The sequence below is a fragment of the Molossus molossus genome, unplaced genomic scaffold (assembly GCF_014108415.1).
Source record: "Molossus molossus isolate mMolMol1 unplaced genomic scaffold, mMolMol1.p scaffold_m16_p_11, whole genome shotgun sequence".
NCBI classification, from domain to species: Eukaryota; Metazoa; Chordata; class Mammalia; order Chiroptera; family Molossidae; genus Molossus; species Molossus molossus.
In genome coordinates, this window is record NW_023425346.1 from 8,324,789 (window position 1) to 8,343,966 (window position 19,178).

Consider the following 19,178-nt stretch of genomic DNA (forward strand, 5'->3'; position numbering starts at 1 on the left):
GTCTTGAATTCCAGAATTTAGAACAGAGCTTGTCTTTTTCCAAAGATGTAGTTTGCCTGATGGCAGTGGTGGATACTAACTCACGTCAATCCTATTCGTATGAGGTCTTGCCAGCTTTTCCCAGGAGGCGGCGCCAACCTTTTCCTTAGCTCCCAAAGGATTGTGGAGCTAAACTGGGTAACCCACTGGGAAGAGTTCTTTGATTCTGATCGTTTTGGGGCATTTGTTTCTATAGTTATTTGTTTATATTTTTTATTGAGCCAATAATTCTGATGTGTCTGTGACAGGTCCAAATCAAACTTTGTGGACTTAAAACATGCAATCCAAATTTTGACAAGTTCAAGAAACCTTATCTTCAAGCAAACATTCATCAATATTCTGAGTAGTGATCTTTTTTTAAATTTTTTTTTTACGTTAGATAAGGAAATGATGCTTTTCCTAACTAGACACTGTTATTTCACTAACTTTGAAAAGGAGGAATTCCTATGTTTCTAATCAGACTGTAGCAAAATCAACAGAATAGGAACAATTGTGGTAGCTTCAGGTGGATTATGACCCAAAGTCAACTTACTCCGCCGTCTCATGAATATGCCTCACCCTCTTGCAAGCCCTTGCCTCCTCCTGCCACCTGTGTACTGAACACTCTTGTCCTCCCTCCTTTCTGTTGCCCGTGTTTGCTTTTGCTCTCTCTGTGCTTACATTTCTAATCTTTGCTTCTTATGTTACACAGAACACAGGGCAGAACTCAAGTTCACCCTGATTCAGGCAGCTTGCCAAATGCCAGGGGTTTGGCATGGAGAGGGAGGTCAAGAACATCTGCCTGCCTTTCCAAAACTGTCTGTCCTGGGAAGCTTCCTGGCACCTCAGTGAAAGGGAAGTGCCTCGCGTACATCTGGAAGAGCAGCCTCTGGCATTTTGTTTTCAGGCGCACTCAGAAAACCTCCGTATGTTAGGTACATTTGATGAGCTGCTTCATGCAGGCGACACCTGGGATTCCTGGAGTTTTATAAAAGGAAGTTCTCCTTGGGTGTGGGTGTGAGCTCAGTAGATCTGAAACCGTCTGTGTCCGCAGCAGCTACCTGTAGGGTGACTCCCTTTACCCTGAATGACAGTGGAGCACACAGACTGGAGGAGAGGGAGGGAACCTTGGTAGCGTTCTCACTGTGACCCTGGCAGCTGCCCTTGTCTCACTGTGCTCCAGCACTCTTAGGGAGTGTCTGGTGGGGGGGTCCTTGGCTCCTGTCGTGACTGTTAGTGGATCCCAGTCTGTCCCCAAAGCCCAAGTCTTTCCACCCTCGGAGCTGCTTTCTGTTGCCTGCTGGGATCTTAAATGTCTGTTTCTGTACATCACTGTTTCCTAACTTGGCTATATCTGTGATATCATCCAGTGTTTTCTGACCCTTTATTTTTTCCCTAAGAGTTAATACCCAGAGTTTCTTCAGTTTGTATTACTCAGCTTTTGGATAGTTTGTTTCATGGCACTTATGGATGGTACCAGAGATGGTCCATTCGTAGCATGACGTGTGTGAGCTGAGGGGGAAGAGATCACTCATTATGTGATGGAGCTCTTCTGAGAAACGTACTCCCCTCTTCAGGCAACATTATTGGGGAACGCTAACCTGGACTAAAGTCTTTTTTTTTTAATCCTCGCCCAAGGATATTTTTACATTTATCTTCAGATAGAGTGGGAGAGAGAGAGAGAGAGAGAGAGATGTGAGCCAGACACATCAATTGGTTGCCACCTGCATGACCCCAACCGGGGCCAAGGATGAACCGCAACCGAGGTGCGTGCTCCTGGCCGGAATCGAACCTGGGACTCTTTGGTCCTTGGGCCAGTGTTCTAACCGCTGAGCCAAACTGGCCAGGGCAAGTCATTTTTTTATATATTATATATGTTTTTATTTATTTTTTTAGAAAGAGAGAAAGGAAGGGAGAGAAGTAGAAACATCGATGTGAGAGAGAAACATCAATCAGCTGCCTCCTGCACACCCCACACTGGGGATCTAGCCCACACCTGGGCATGTGCCCCGACCAGGAATCAAACTGGGACCTCTTAGTCCATGGGACATGCTCAATCCACTGAGCCACACCGGCCAGGCTAAAGTCTTTTTTTCCCAAAGAACAGACCTGTGTCTTCCTTTCCAGTATGTTACCTAGAATTGAACACTCTTCTACAGGTGATTTTCCTGAGGCTCACATTGGTCATTTGCAGATAGCTTACTTCCCCCTCACTGGCTGGGCTTGCTCTGAGGTTGGAACATGTAAATGCAGGTCAGTGAGGCATACCGAGAGGTGACTTTGCCAGTCATGAACGCTTTAAAAAAATGCAGTGGGTAGAATGAGTTTGACAGACATTTATCAAGTACCTCATATATGCTGGACGTGGATTGTGCTGGCCGTGGGAGATGGGAAGAAGGCAGAGGTGGAGCTTACCTTCTCGGAATGGCCCGTCTCCAGTGGGAGAGACACTGCAGCGAAATGTGCGAGTGCAGTGAGCAAGGTGTGCACAGAGTGCTGTGGAAGTAAGTGGGTCCTGAAGGGCGGCTTGGCCCAGCCAGGCGAAGACAGGAGTGAGTGACATTCAGGAAGAGCGCAGGGATTAGACAAGGGCACCGAGGGCCTGGCAGGGCCTGTGCAGGGCGTGTCCTCGCTCAGCATTTCCGGCTCAGTGGGAAGATAGAGGGCTAAAAGTTCAACTAGACAGACTGGCAGAAGCCAGGCCTTTCTGGCTTTCCATGCTGGATTGAAGAACATGGACGTGGCCACCAGGGTAGCATTTTAGAGGGGTTATTGGAGCAGGCAGACCCCCTCGATGTGGGCAGTAGACCAGGTAGGAGGCGTCCTCTGGACAGAGCTCTGCTATCTGGCAGCCTGGAGTTCCCAGGCTGAGCCCCACTTCTGGGTTGTTCCTTCAGCAAGGCCGACTGATAGCCACCATCTGTCTCTTACCCGCAGCCATTCATGCCTCTCTTAATCCAAATAGCTATAAAAGTGCATTTTTTTATTACTGATTTTAGAGAGAGAAGAGAGAGAAACATCTTTTTTTTAAATCTTCACCTGAGGATATTTTTTTTATTTATCTTAATATAGAGTGGGAAGGAAAGAGAGGGAGAGAAAGGGAGAGAGAGAGAGAGACAGACATTGACGTGAGAGGGACACATTGACTGGTTGCCTCCCACATGACCCGACCAGGGCTGGGGCTAACCGCAACTGAGATTCGAGCCCTTGGCCAAAATCGAACCCGCGACTCATTGGTCCTCAGGCTGACGCTCTGCTGCTGAGCCAAACTGGCCAGGGCGAGACATCACTTTGTTGTTCCACTTATTTGTGCATTCATTGATTGCTTCTTGGTGTTCCCTGACCAAAGATCAAACCTGCAACCTTGGTGTATTGTAACGATACTCTAACCAACTGAGTTACCCAGCTAGGGTAAAAGTACGTATTTTAAATCCTCATTCTAAAGTTTTTAAAAATTGTGGCTCAGACCAGTTGTCTTGCCAGAGGGGTGAGCTGAGGTTTACCTGCTGCATTGCTCTCTGAGGGTGAGAACATGCCCATCCAACCCTGGACATTGCCTTTCTTGGGGTAAAAGGGTAAAGTCAATGTGTGCACAGCAGGGCCCAGCAACACTTTACTTTCAGGGGACCTGTGTAGAAAACGCTCACTTTACAGGGATTGAATTGGCAAGAAAAGACCACATTGGTTTCTTTGAAATACTCTCGTTTCCATGTGTATGTAAAATGGAGCGGCGTGCCATATATGTGACTAAGGGAATGCTTGCTGCCAGGCAAGAGTTCATATTGAGATGCATGGACGGGCCGAGCCTGCTGCCTGGCCAACTCGAGTCGCTTGCTATAGAGGCATCAGAGGCAGGCTGGGCTGGCTCTGTAGGGCCGAGAGCCCTTGAGCTAGAAGAATTGCTGCAGAACACCAGAGAATCCTTCTGCAAATAGTCATTCTACCTCCCATCCCTCACCACCCTTCCTCCACCTAACCCTGGCTAACTGCAGGAAGCTCCTCAGGGGGCGGACTCCCACCCTCTGGCCCCGGCCTGCCTCACTGCTCACCGCTCTTTCCCGGGCCTCCGCGTCTCCGTGCCGCGCTCAGCATGGACCACCCCCGCCTACCCCGCCCGTGAGGGCAGGGCCCGGGCCCCGCTGTCCTCACCTCTGGTCCCAGCTCTGAGCTCTGACCCTGACACACAGGATGGAATGAACGCACACACAAAGCACCGATGGAAGGCGGGGAGGAGAGGGGTGAGAAAAAAATTGCTGAGGCTTTGAAATTCTTACAAATCTTTTGAGCTTTTTGAGAGTAGGACATGACTCTTTTTAAAATAAAATTACCTCTCCTGTGCTTTACAGCAAAGCCTGACCTTTTACGTATGTAAGAAGCACAGGCAAATCTTAGATGCTCTTGACACTTGTCTCCTCACATGTATACACTATTTACCCTTGAACCATGCTCACCTAGGTCTCCATTTGGCTCTCGAAAGGAATAATATGTAATCCCAGTGTACGCCCCCACAGGTGTATGTGTTGTGTTCATGAGCATGCTGGCCAGGTGATATGGGGGTGAGGGAGTGATTTTATTTAATGAGACACTTAGCCTTTGGTCAGTGCCTTAAGGAAATAGCCAGTCCTCCCAGGGAAAGTCCAAAAGCTCCCCAACAAGAAAAAAATGTGACTGAGAATTCAGAGAAGTAGAGCTTCTTTAAACAACAGATCCTCAGGCAGCCAGGAGGGGGACATTCAGCCAGCAGTAAGCATTGGACGTCTGGTAAGTGCCCAGCCTTGCTGTGTACTTGAGTTGTTCTGAAGAGCAGAACACCAGAGAAGAACCTGATGGAGTGACCGGTGCATGGCTGGCACTAATAAACATGTCAGATTTTCACTCTGTTTTGTAAGAAAACGCATACTTGGTTATAGCTTGGTGTCTTTGTATTTCGTTTTTGTATGTATTCCTTGCCATTAATAATAGTGATTGCCGTTTACTGAACATCTGGTATATCTCAGTCCCACTCTTCACATGATCTGTTTCTTACGGACGAGGAAGTGGAATTGGCATATGTGAATGGTGTTGCTGGGGTCTGTTTCCGGCTCTCTGAGCCCAGCCCCCGGCTCTTCCTTTGCCCTGGGTTTTATATTCAGCTTCCACCTTCATTGGGAGCGTCTCTGGCCCTGCTAGTGACTAGAGAACATATACTTCGTGTGTCCCCGTGTGATGCGATCCCTCCGGGGGTCAGGCTGCTCCTTTGGCCATGAGCTGATTGCATGAGCAGACTCTTAGACAAGCAACTTTCACCAGAGGCTCCTCAGGAAGACACTTGGCAGCTAGGTACCTCCATGGAAATCTAAGTGTAGAGGTCACCCTGACTGGCCTGCAGGTTTCTTCTCTCCAGTTATTTCTGTTGCGGGTGGCCCACAGGACACTGGAGAGCATTTGTTTTCAGGTCTGATCTTCTAGGGCAGACTCTCAAATGTACCTGCATGTGAGAATCCAAGTGCTTAAAGCAGTTGCTGGTCCCAGCCAGTCTTCAATGCAGCAGGTCCAGGTGGGCCCTGAGAAAGTGTCTTTCTAACGCGTTCTCGAGGATGTGGCGGCTACAGTGGAGGGGGTCAGGGGAGGCTCCCCTCGGAGAACCACTCTTCTAAGGTTTTTGCCAAAATCCCCTATACCTGTCTTCCCATGTCCCCCACTCCCCTGTAAATTACCCTTCAAACCACTTTGCTTTTAACTTCTCTAACTAAGTTAGCCAGAGGAAGTGACAGCTGCTGGGGCAGTATTAAGTGAAGTGTGTCATTTGGCCTCCAAAGTTATGCAGCACTGTTCTGGGTCTTGCTCCTCTCACGGCAGGTGGCACTCGCTCACTGGGGAACCCTGTGTTTCAGGTGGTACGAGCTGCTGAGGAAGCTGCGTCCACTCTGGCCAGTTCCATCCACCCAGAGCAGTGCATCAAAGTCCTCTGCCCCATCATCCAGACTGCCGACTACCCCATCAACCTTGCTGCCATCAAGATGCAGACCAAAGTCGTCGAGAGGATCGCCAGGGAGTCCTTGCTGCAGCTCCTGGCTGACATCATCCCGGGCTTGCTGCAGGTAGGCCGTGTGGCCGGGCACAGCTGCTTCGCAACGCAAGGGGTGTGGGGACTTCGCTCTCGTCCTGTGAAGCAGGGTAGGTAGGAAAGGCCAGGCGACCTGTGTTTTGGAACCCAGGAGGCTGTGTGGCATGGATACCTCACACCTCTCGTCTCCCAGTCCGCCCTCTCCTGGGTGCAGCAGGAAGGTGCTCCTGGCAGCCTAGACTGTGGCTTACAGAGGACCTTCATTTACTGTAAGCATATGTGGTTCATTCTTTCAATAAACCCTGATTGCATCTGTGGGCCCCAGCCCTGGGCATGCAGGCCATGGAGTGCAAAGTCAGGTAATGGTCCTTGCTCTCATACATCCAGTAAATGTTGACTAAAACTCTTCTAAGCAGGAGACATTGAAGTAGACGGGCTCTGGAAGGTAAAGAATGGTTTCCACAGTTCGGCACTACCCCGGGGATGTTCAGCCTGTGGTGGGACAGAGGTGCTGGTTCCGTGTGCTGAGCTCCCATAGGGAGGTGCCCGCTGACAGCTCTGAGGTCAGAGGTGGGGAGGTGCTTTCCGGAGCAGGGTAGCAAAGAGAGAATCTCATGATGCTTCTGGAGCAACACTGCTGTGACGGTCCCTTGTGAAGCAGCCTTGTGGGGGCAGAGCGGGCTGTAGCCACCAGCCTCCTCCCACACCAGCAGCCAGCTCACTCTTGACCCTATTACGTTTTGGACTCTTTGGGGTGAAAGCTCTCTGGGTTCAGTTGCAACCCAGAGTTAAGTTATATCCTGATTGTTTTTGACAAGTCCAAGGTTGATTATAAGGGCACTTGTGGAAATGTCAGAATACTGACTATGAAGCAAGTCTCTGATACGTCTCCTTTTTGTGTTCCCTTCTGACTCGTAGGGTTACGACAACACTGAAAGTAGTGTGCGGAAAGCCAGTGTATTTTGCTTAGTAGCAATTTATTCTGTAATCGGAGAAGAGCTGAAACCTCACCTCGCACAGCTCACGGGGAGTAAGGTATGTATAGTGTTACGTGACTGATGCACACAGCTGGGCTCTGCCAGCCTGTCATACATTCGCTTGTCCGCAGTTCTGGACCCCGGGCAGGCTTTGCTTGTCATGTGTGTGTTGTCGTTGGACCTCGTTTCTCCAAAGCACTTCTTCTAAAGATAAAAATGACCAGCTATATAGTGAAGTCATTTTAAGTTATTACGTAGTGTGTTGTAACTTCTGTTTTTGAAATAATTTTGAGCTTCTAGTTTATTTCCAAAGGGAAGTTGACTTTGTTTAGAAACCAGCTTGTCTTTTTTCATAGAAACACTAAAGAAATGTACCTGCTACCTTAACATATTGCTCAGTAGGGGCTGGGTTGCTGGTGGGCATCCACAGTGCTGATAGCTGACGCTTACCTTGTGCCTGCCCAGCCCCAGGCACTGTTCTATGCATTTTGCATTTGTTGACTCATTTAAATGTTCATGACAACATCCCCGTGGGATAAGGGCATTGTCCTTCGTTAAACCTGTCCAAGAGCACACAGTGATCTTAACTCCAGAAGCCAAGATTTTAACTCATGCTGCCTCTCATGTTTCTTTAAGAGTATTTTAGAATCGGGCAGAAAATAAAACAAAAGAGATCCAGAATCATGGAAGTAGGGAACAGACTAACAAACTTCTGATGTGGGATTTGGGGGAGGGAAAAAATAAACCAAAGAACTTATATGCACAACCAATCTGCAGGGACACTAGGCTGGGGAAGGCGGGGGGGGGGGGGAGCAGGTCAATGGGGAAAAAAGGGGGACATCTGTAATACTTTTAACAATAAAAACAAAAAAGCTATTGTGAAACGAAAAGAAAACAGAAGGACTATTTGGCTTATTGAAAATGAGATTGGCTAGAGTGATTATTGGTTTAAACATAACCTCAGATCTGATGAACCTGCCACGTGAGAGAAGGTAAAACCCCCAGGAAGGGAGCTGGCCTGTCATCTCATTTGACCCTTCTAATAAGGAACTGAGAAAATACAGGTGTTTTCTCACCCCTGTTCTGTGGGTGACGCGGCTGCTGCCCCGCTCGGTGTGGCCTGGGTCGGGAGCCCACATCCTGATCAGGAGCCAGCACTGCCCTCCCCACACTGCAGCTTCAGTCAGGGGGCTTGGGGACCTGGCCCTAGCGCTGGTCTGGTTTGGTGGCCAGTTCATCTAGCCTTTACAATTTTTAGATGTGATAACTCTGATATGTTGTTATGAACTAAACAACCCCCTTCAGAAAAAAAGACTAGCTAAGTCGGTCTCCTAGACTAGAAACAAAGAGAATCAGGTTGTAGCTTCCTGTTTCTCTGTATAATCAGGCCTATCAGAACCCTCTACTTAGCTGAGGTTAATAAATGATGTCAGCTTCTGTAGAGAAAGGCTCAATGCAAGGACAGCGAGGGTAGGAAGGAACTAACCTGTGGGTACATTTTGAGCAGTGTCCCATTGTCATGGCAGCAACACTAGCTTTGGGGTCAGTCTCTGCCCCCAACTTACTAGCTGTATGATTCTGAGCAAGCTTTCTTCTAGCAATTATTTTTACTGTGATAAAATGCACATAACATAAAAATTTTTTTCTTAACCATTGTAAGTGTACAGTTCATTGACAATAAGTGCATATTGTTAGGCAACTATCACCACCATCCATCTCCAGAACTCTTCATCTTGTAAATCTGAAATTCTACCCATTAAACAAAAACTTCCCATCCCGCTCTCTTCCCAGCCGCTGGCAACCAGCATTCTACTTTCTGTCTCTATGAATGTAACTATTTGGGTGCCTTGTAAAAGTGGAATCATCCAGTGCCTGTCTTTTTGTGACTGCTTATGTTGTAGCATGTGTCAGAATTCCCTTTTTAAGGCTGAATAATAATAATCCATTTGTTCTACATACAACATCTTGCTTATTTATTTCTTGGTAATATACACTTGAGTTATTCACATCTCTGGGTATTGTGAATGATGCTGCTATGAACATGAGTGTACACATACCTCTTTGAGACCTTGCTTTCAGTTCTTTTGGATACATAGCCAAGAGTGGAATTACTCGAGCATATGCTAACTGCCAAACTGTTTTCCACAGTGGCTGCACCATTTTACACTTCCACCAAAAGTGTGCAAGGGTTCCAATTTCTCTACATTCTCGCTAACACTTGTTTTCTCTTTTTGATAGTAGCCATACTAATGACTGGTGTGAAGTGGTACCTCATTGTTTTGATTTCCATTTTCTTATTGATTGGTGCATTGAGAATCTTTGTATATGCTTGTTGGCCAGTTGTCTATCTTCTTTGGAGAAATGTCTATTCAACTCCTTTGCCCTTTTTTGAATTGGATTGTTCAGTGTTTGTTATTGTTGAGTTCTAGAAGTTCTCTATATTCTGACTATTAATTCCTTGTCTTTTATGCACAAGTTTTTAAATTTTCATAAAGTTCAATTTGTCTATTGCTTTTGTGGCTGTTCTTTTGGTATCATATCCAAGAAATCATTCTAAATCCAGTGTTGTGAAGCTTTTGCCCTGTGTTTTCTTCTGAGAGTTTTACAATTTTAGCTCTTACATGCAGGCCTCTGATCCATTTTGAGTTAATTTTTGTGTAGGTGTTAGGTAAGCGTCCAACTTCATTCATTTGCTTGTGGATATTCAGTTTTCTCAATACCATTTGTTGAAAAGACTACCCTTTTTTAAATTTAATGGTCTTGATACCTGTGCCAAGAATTATTTGACCACATATATAAGGGTTTATTTCTGGGCTCTCTTTTCTGTTCCATTGGTCTATATATCTGTCTTTATGACAGTAGCACGCTGTATGTTTTGACTGCTGTGGCTTTGTAGTAAGCTTTGAAATCAGAAGTGTGAGACCTTCAGGTTTGTTCTTTTTCTACATCATTTGGCTTTAGGGTCTGTTGAGATTCCTATGAATTTAAGGTTCATTTTTCATTTCTTCAAAAATCTTTGGGATTTTGATAGGGATTTTATTGACTCTAGATAGCTTTGGGGGTCATATTGACATCTTAACAATATTGTCTACCACTCCATGAACATAGGGTGTCTTTTTTTTTCTTTATTGATTTTAGAGAGAGAGGAAGAAAAAGGGAGAGAGAGAGAGAACATTGATTGGCCGCCTCCTGCATGCCTCCCACTGGGGATCTGGCCCACATCCTGGGCATGTGCCCTGACCGAGAATGGAACCAGTGACTCCTGGTGCATGGGTCGATGCTCAACCTCTGAGCTACACCGACCGAACAGGTGTCTTTCTATTCACATATGTCTTTAATTACTTTTAGCAATATTTTATAGTTTTCACTGTTATAAGTCTTTTACTTTCTAGATTTAGTTAATTCACAAGTATTTTGTATGCTTTTGGAAATGGAAATTTTTTTTTAATTTTCTGCTCATTTGTTAGTGTATAGAAATGCAACTTAATTTTGCTCATTGATTTTTGTATTCTGCTACTTTGCTGAATTTGTTTATTAGTCTTAAAATTGTGTGTGTGTGTGTAATCTTTAGGATTTTCTACATATAAGATCATCTACAAACAGATAATTTTACCTTCTTTTGATTGTGAATACCTTTTGTTTCTTTTCCTGCCTAATTGCTCTGGCTGGAACTCAACTGTACTATATTGAGTAGAATTGGTAAAAGCAGGCATCCTTGCCTTGTTCCTAATCTTATAGGAAAAGCTTTGTCTTTCCATTGAGCATAATGTTCACTTGTAGGCTTTTCATATATAGCTTTGGATATGTTGAGGTAGTCTTCTGTTCCTAGTTTGTTGAGTATTTTTATCATGAAAATGTGTTGAATTTTGTCAGATATTTTTTCTGCATTGATTGAGATAATCGTGTGGGTTTTTATTTTCCTTCATTCTGTTAATATGATGTATAATATTGATCAGTTTTCATATGTTGAACCATCCTTGCATTTCAGGAATGTATCCCACTCGGTTATGGTATATAATGTTTTTAATATGCTGTCAAGTACTGTTTGTTAGTCTTTTCTGGAAGATTTTTGCATCAGTGTTCATAAAGGAGCTGTAGTTTCTTGTAATGTCTTTGTCTGGCTTTGGTATCAGGACAATGTTGACCTCATAGCATGAGTTTGAAAGTATTTTTTTCTCTTTAGTTTTCTGGAAGTATTTGAGGAAGGCTGTGTTCTCTAAATGTTTGGTAGAACATTTGAAGTAAAGCCATATGGTCTCTGTCAAGAGATTTTTTATTACATTTTAGTCTCCTTACTAATTACAGGTCTCTACAGTTTTTTTCTTCATGATTCTGTCTAGGTAGGTTTTGTGTTTCTAGGAAATTGTCTTAGCTATCTTAAATTTGTTAGTATACTATTATTTGTAGTATTTTTTGTAATCTTTTGTTGTTGTTGTTGTTAACAGTATTATAGATGTCCCCCTACAAGCCCCCCCCCCCCGCTGCCCTTCCAGCCCTATTCCACTCCAGGCCTTGACTTCTGTTGAATCAGTAGTAACATACACACATTCATTTCTGATTTTAGTAATTTGAGTCTTCTCTCTTTTTTACTTTGTCAGCTTAGGTAAAGATGCGTCAATTTCTTTCTTTTCTTTTTTTTTTTTCAAAGAATCGACTTGGTTTCATTGATTTTTTTTTTCCTTCTATTTTTCTGTTTTATTTATTTCTGCTCCAATCTTTATTTCCTTCTTTCTACTAGCTTTGAGTTTAATTTATTCTTTTTCTAGTTTCTTGAGATGGAAAGTTATATTGTTGTTATGGGATCTTTCTTAATATGAGCATTTACAGTTGTAAATATCCCTCTTTGCATTCTGTTGGTGCATCTCATAAGTTTTGGTATGTTGTGTTTTTATTTTGTTTCAGGGTATTTTCTAATTTCCTTTTTGACCCATTGGTGGTTTAAAAATGTGTTAAATTTCTACAGATTTGGTGTTTTTTTGGGGGGGGGTTAGTTTTCTTTTTGTTATTGATTTCTAATGTCATTTGTTGTGGTCAGAGAAGATACTTTGTATGATATTTATCTTTTAAAAACTGATGAGCCCTGGCCCAGTATCTTAGTTGGTTAGCGCAGCGTCCCAGTATGCCAGGTTTGTAGGTTCAACCCACAGTCAACCTATGAACATAGAAATAAGTGGAACAACAAACCGATGTTTTTTTCTCTCTCTCTTTCTCTGTTCCTCTCTCTCTCAAAAAAGAAATCAATAAAAAAATCTCTTGAGATTTAATTTGTGTCCTAACATATAGCCTGTCCTAGAGAGTATTCCATGTGCACTTGAAAAGAATTTCTCTTCTGTTGTTGTTGGGTAGAAGTTCTGTGTGTCTGTCAGATCTATTGGCTTATTGTGTTCACATCTTTTATTTCCTTACTTATTTTCTTCCTGGTTCTTCCCATTATTAAGAGTAGGGTAAGGAAGTCTCTAGCTATTATTGTAAAATTGTTTCTCCCTTCAGTTCTGTCAGTTTTTACTTTAAATATTTTGATGTCATGTCATTAGATGCATAAATGCTTATGATTGTTACGTTTCTGCTGTATTGATCTTTTATTAATATATAATGTCCTTTGTTTCTTGTAACCTTTTTTTTTAATTGATCTTTTAGAGAGAGGGGGAGAGAGAGAAACATTGATGTGAGAGAAACATCAATCGGCTGCTTCCTTCATGCCCTCCACTCGGTATTGAGCCCACAACCTGGCATGTTCCCTGACCAGGAATGAACTGGAACCTCTCAGTCCATGGGACAGTGCTCAGTTCACGGAGCCACACTGGCTGTGCTCTTGTAGTCGTTTTTGATTTAAAGTCTACTTCGTCTGATATTAGTGTAGCTACCCTATGCTCTTGGTTACTGTTTGCACGGAATATCTTTTTCTGTTCTTTCATTTTCAACCTTTTTGTGTCTTTGAATCTAAAGTGAATTGTATTTTGTTGTTTTGTTTTTGTAGACAGCATATAGTTGAATCATGTTTTTTCTATCCTCTCTGTCAATCTCTGTCTTTTGGAGAGTTTAACTCATTTACATTTAAAGTGATTAAAGTAACCATTGATAAAGGAGAGAGACTTCTGTCATCTTGGTATTTTCTATATGCCTTAAAGCTTTTATTGTCCCTCATTTTCTGTATTACTGTCTTTTGTCTTTGTTTGCTTTTTGTACTGAAATATTTTAATTCCCTTCTCATTTCCTTCTGTGTATATTCTATAGCTGTTTTCATTGTGGTTATTGTAGGGATTACATTTGATATTCTTACATTATAAATACAAATTAGACTCTTATACCAGCTAATGAGCAAGCTTTCTGAACCCCAGCTTTTTCATTTGTAAAATAGGAGAACCTGTTCTACCTACCTCAAAGGAAGATTTTTGTAAGGCTCAAATACAATAGTCAGTGTAAAAGCTTCTTGTGGATTGTTAAACATGTACACCTCATTAACTCTATTGTCATCTTTCCCTTGTACTTATAGTTGTATTCTAGACTTGGCTGGGTGGATACATTAGAGGTTCTGAATTGCAATATTTAGTAACTCATTTTTAACTGGACTTTCATAGAAATATCTCTTGGCTTTTAGATAATTTCTTTTTTTTTAAAGTTGCCCTGGCCAGTTTAGCCCAGCGATTAGAGCATCGACCCGTGGATTGAAGAGTTGCAGGTTTGATTCCAGTCGAGGGCACGTACCTTGGTTGCAGTTCAATCCCCCTGGTTGGGGTTATGCAAGAGGCAACCAATCAGTGTCTCTTTTTTGCATCAATGTTTCTCTCTCTCACTTTCTGTCTGTCTCCATCTCTCTCTACCTCTCCCTCCCTCCCTCCCACTCTACCTGAAAATAAATGGAAAAATATCCTTGGGTGAGGATTTAAAAAAAACAAAAACTCTTTCATTCAATAAGTATGTGGTAGGAACCTGCTTTCTTCACTTCATTATGCAAGGCATGTGGGAAAAGCAGAAGCTCATCCTGTTTTGCCTGGAGTAGCATAAAATACAGCCAGGGTGTAGGGCTGGTACACGAAACACAGCAGCCCAGAGTGGCGGCACGCAGTCAGCGGGCTCTGACTGCTGGCCCTGGCCCGTTGGAGCAGGAGGAAAGGGAGAGACTTCTTGGAAGAAGTGGGACCAAACTGGCTGGGCTTGGCTGCATAGGAGGGAAGAAGGAGCAAAAAGGAAGGAACAGTGTGAACAGTAGGAGGGGCTGTCCAGAGGACACGTTTTCTGAACCAGGAGCTACAGAAGGCACCTTGGAAGAGTTACTGCTCCTCATTACGCAAGAGTGGAAGTTGAGGCTCAAGAAATGTTTTGTCTGCGGTCACGTAACTAGGGGAGATGAAGCTGGTTCTACCTCAGGCCAGGGTTGTTCATTGTGCTAGGGTTTCCCTTGAACCTGGTTGGCCCTGGAGGTGTCACCAAGCTTCAGAGCATTCAGATCCTATGAAAGTGATGGCATTTTCACCACAGCACTGACATTCTATTAAAAGTTTTAAGATTTTAAAGGTGGGGAATGAAAAGCACTGATAGCTAGTGGGAGTTAACGTGACATAACCTGCTGCAGATGCAAGGGGGAAGGCAGCACCGCGGGGCTGCGTGGGAGACGCCAGGAGTGGGCTGTGCACGAGCAGCCGTCTCCGGATGCTCGCCGCGGACTTCCTTTGTGGAAAAGCCACAGCACCCCTGGGTGTTCGGTCCCTGCGTGCGCACGATGGATAGCACCTGGGGCCGGGCCCAGCAGACCCCACCTCTACTAGGAGCTCTCCAGCTGCTCTGCCTGTTCCCACAGGTCTTCAGAGGGCCCTTCCTTCTCCTGCACCACACACACCGCCTGGAGCACCTCCTGGTGGGCCCTTGGAGATCACCTTCTCCTCTAGGTGGCCTGACTATTGTCTTAGCTTCACAGCCTGTTTAGAGCAAGGCAGGTGAAAGGCTATGGATAGTAAATATTTCATAATTCTCTTAATCTTACAAGTTGTGTTTTACATAGATTTTGTGGACATTCCGTTTCTGCAGAAGCTGTTTACTCTTAGTATGCTTTGGCAGGTTATTGACATAACATTAACTTAGTGGCACTCCACAAGCATTTACGAACCTGCTGTGTTGCATGTTCTTTTCTTTGAGGGTTCAGGGGGACTTGAGGTAAAGCAGACGAGGTCTCAGCTGTGAAAGCCCTTTCATTGTAAAGCCCTTTCATCTGTGCCCGTGGGAGGGGCTGCTGGTGGTGACACAGTGTCTGGTGTCAGGAGGTCTGATCTGGAAGGAGCAAGGAGTCCACTGCTCCCTGTAGCATGAGGTGGCAGATGCTAGTTGAAGGGAGAGAGTGCCACGGGAGCGGAAGGGAGGGGTGATCGCATCCAAGTGAGCAGACGGGAGACACCGCACGGAGGTGGCCTTGGAGATAGGTCTCGATGCACAGTGCTTTCGTTGATGTCAGTAGACAGAATGGGGGTGGAGAAGGAGGGTGTGCCAGGTGGAAGGAACACCTAGGGTAAAAACTTGACCTCTAACCTTGGCTGGCGTGGCTCAATGGTTACAGGCTCAGTGATTCCGGGTCAAGTGCATGTACCTGGGTTGCAGGTTCAGTCCTGGCCCTGAGGAGGGGTGGGGGTGGGGCTGGCGCTGGCGGGCAGGCGGGCAGGTGGGAGGCAACCAATTGATGTCTCTCTCTCTTTCACTCTCTCCCTTCCCTTCCACTCTCTCAAAATCAGTGGAAAAAATGTCCTCCAGTGAGGATTAACAAAAATATTTTAAAAACAAAACAAAAACACTTGACGTCTAACTTGGCTTGGTTACTTGATCCCTGTGGAGCATGGGCTCTGCCCTGCTTTCCATCTTGGACAGAGCCATTGGCTGCAGTCACCCCAAAATGTGTGGATCTGTCCTTCATGCAGCTTTTCAAAGGGGGGCCCTTCTTTGTAATAACCCATTGCATTCTCTCTCCTCTGGACCTGGCCTTCTTTCTGTCTCTGTGGCCCTGGAGGGTGTTGGGTGAGTAGTAGACACTCAGTAAATATTTCTGTAATAAATTTCTCAATTAAGGGACATGCTGTTTCTTATTGTCACCTGGATTTTTTTCCTGTTTTCGGCTTCCCGATTGTCTCACCTCCTAATCCAGTGTCTCTTCTCTTTGCAGATGAAGCTGCTAAATTTATATATAAAGAGGGCCCAGACCACGAACAGCAACAGCAGCTCCTCCTCCGACGTCTCCACACACAGCTAATGACAACGCAGTCTCTGTAGCCCCAGAACCCTCGGTGGTGCCTCTCAGAGACCTTCCCCACCCCCTCGTAGGCTCCCGGTCAGGACGAGGAGGCCACAAATATTTATTACAATCAGTATTTTGGTCCCTTCCAGCTTTTGTGTAGAATCTTACTGGCATTGAATGTAAAGGAAGCAAGGCCTGCTTTGCAGTCGTACAAAGCAAGTAAGAAAGGAAGAGCCATACAGTCTTCTGCAGCCTGCTGAGACCATGACCACGGTGTGGTGCAGTTTAGAAACCCGCGAGCCCTCTAGCCTGCACCTGATAGGAAGTGACCTTTCTCTTCGGTGAACAGAGCTGAGGCTGTGCCCGTCTGTGTTTCTCTCCCATCCTAGCGTCCTTTGTTCTGGATGTGGCCCGTGGAGGGGTTGGTTGTATGTCGTTTCATTGTATTTTGAGACCTACTAAGAATGTGAATCATGTCTTGGCAAGAAATGGAGAAAAATCTGAAGGTGACCTTTGAACAGACACCTGGAATTTGCTTATGACACCTAGACTCAAGGCTGACTGCCCCACATCAGTTCACTGAAGGCACCTTGCGGCTTCCCTCCGACGGCTGCCCGCCCTCTGAACGGTGCCATGACGCTCGCTGTCTGTCCCCACCACAGAGCTTCCACTCAGAAGAACCCTCAGAACGTTTATATCCAGATACCAAAATCAGTTAGTGGCGTTTCAGGGATGGAAGATGTGAGAGGTGGTTTGTTCCACTGCTGAGGTCTGAGGAAATGCTACTTTGATGGGTCTCTCTGACGGGCCCCATCTCCTGCCCTCTCCCCAGCATCCGCCTGAGCCGCCCGAGTCTGGGGGACGGCACTGCACCATCTCCGCTCTCTGTTCTCTGTAGTTTGGGATTGAGATCAAAGAAGAGACCAGGTATCAGAATTATTGTTGTTAATTTTATGGACTGAAGTTCTTTGATCATCTGTTGAAATAGTTATTATTTAAGGAAAAAGTAATTATGGTGAGTGGCAAATTGCTGAAAAACAGGATTTGAAACACAATTTAGTCTGTTTCCTTTTCTTCAGTAAGAAATTCCCAGAGTAACTTCCCATTTTAAAGTTTCTTGAGGGTTTGATTGCTTCAAAGTAATTATTGATCTAAAGTCTGGTGAAATACGTTTTGAGTAAAATTCTTAAAGCTAAATGGAAGTTCCTAATGCAGCCACGAAGGTGTCCATCACCTCTCGCATCCTCTGTGTGCGAGCCTGAACTGAGCTGATCTTACGCAGGACGGCTTCCTGGCGGTGGTGACGAGGTGCAGGCAGCAGGGAGCAGGGAGTCGGTGATGCTCGCCGCTGACTTGCACAGACCCCTCCCTTCTCTGGGCCTCCAGCTTCGACACTGGGAGTTGTGAAAGACACTGTAGCGAACAACTCATTTTCGTTCAGATCTTATTTTAGATACTTTATGTGGAAATAGGCACTGACTTGAAGGTGCAGGGACAGTGGAGCCAGGGTGCCGGTGCGGGGGGTGTCGCACCTGTAGGGAACACCGTGGTTGAATCTTACTGGCTTATTTTGGCTCAGAACATAGTAGGACTGGGCCTTGCTTCCACTGATACATACTCTGTTAATATTTCACTAGTGGGGATTTTCACACTGTCAGTGAGTCGGGGCAGAGCGTCTCGGTCCCTCCTCTGCTGTGCAAGCGTGCGTCTGGCTAGGTTGTTTATGAGTTCTCGTCTGCTGCTGCGCCTGGGAAGACTTCTCCTTCAGCTCTGGCTCAGCGGTCACCGCAGCCCCCTGCCTGTAGTTGGGAGGAATCTTGAACATTGCCGAATGTCCTCACAGTACTCAAAGGGCTCACCTTGAATGTCACTTGCCCAGTCTTCAGCCCCCTGTCTTATAGAGAGGTACAGTCACTCGCTCACAGGTCTCGGCCTCAATCAGACTGCTGCCCCGCTAAGGAGACTCGCATGCCGCCGCACCTCACAGGGAGAGCCGTGCCCGCTGCCCTCGGAATCCTGGCCGCTTCCCTGCCGGGTCCTATCCCGATGAGACAGCAAAAGAGCAAAGCACCCAGACCTGTCTGCCCAGGGCCCCCAAAACCCACCTGAGCCCCCCACTGGGGCCAGATCACCTGGCTCCCACTTTCCTTCCAGCTGCTGCCATCCCTCTGAGGCCACGGTGCGTCCACAGCTGAGGGTGAGGTGCCAGCGCTCCTCAAGGACACTGCTGGGCCGTGGCCACAGTGCTCTGGGGCTCTGCACTCACTGTCACACCCTCAGCTAATGCAACGGATGTGTGTCTCGTCTTTTTCTTTCCCAGCCGCCCGGTATTTATCAAGCATCATGCACATCAAAGAGCAGCCATGTAGACTCCTGCAGGACTTGGCTAACGATGTTTGGAAATGAGCAAATGCTCTGAAAAATATCACCACCAAATGATTCTGTCAGCGCTGTGTTTACACGCATGGTCCCACACCCCCTGGTTGGGTTTTGTTTTTCTGGTTTTATGGGGGGGGGCGCTGTTTCACATTACATTCATATCTGTATGCGTATCTTAATTTGTTTCACTTCAAATGTATCATGGCAAATGTACAGATTTTTTGTTAATAATGTGCTAGGATTTGCTAAAAAAGAAAAAATAAACCCTTTTGAGTTTGCCCTAGAATAAAGGACACTTAACTCCGTTCCTGCATTGACGCATCTTCCTCAGTACCGTGCTCTGCGAGGAGCGTGTGCTATCTCCCTGATGTCAGGACACGGCCACGCCTGCAGCGTCGAGGGGCCTCCATCCCGGGCTCTTCCTCGGGATGGAAACAGGCCACCCTGAGGGACTGTCCCACCCGGGTAGGGCACTGGGCACTGCTCTGCGATGTGTGTGGACGGGGAGCTGCACGCGCAGGGCCTCCGTGGCCGGGCCCTC

At 45.8% G+C, this 19,178-nt stretch overlaps 1 protein-coding gene across 14 annotated transcripts in view; it reads left to right on the forward strand.

The window, feature by feature from the left end:
• Window positions 1-18,833, forward strand: part of CLASP1 (cytoplasmic linker associated protein 1) — a 279,036-nt gene extending 260,203 nt beyond the window's left edge. For 3 of the 14 annotated variants that reach the window (XM_036253629.1, XM_036253625.1, XM_036253628.1), the window contains exons 37-39: window positions 5,892-6,098; window positions 6,983-7,099; window positions 16,187-18,829. In XM_036253629.1, coding sequence (XP_036109522.1) covers window positions 5,892-6,098; window positions 6,983-7,099; window positions 16,187-16,273 — 411 coding nt within the window. In that variant the 3' untranslated portion in view covers window positions 16,274-18,829. Of the gene's footprint in view, window positions 1-5,891; window positions 6,099-6,982; window positions 7,100-16,186 lie in introns of all 14 variants that reach the window. The other 11 variants (XM_036253619.1, XM_036253620.1, XM_036253621.1 and 8 more) reach the window with 8 other exon arrangements.
• Window positions 18,834-19,178: the final 345 nt, after the last annotated feature.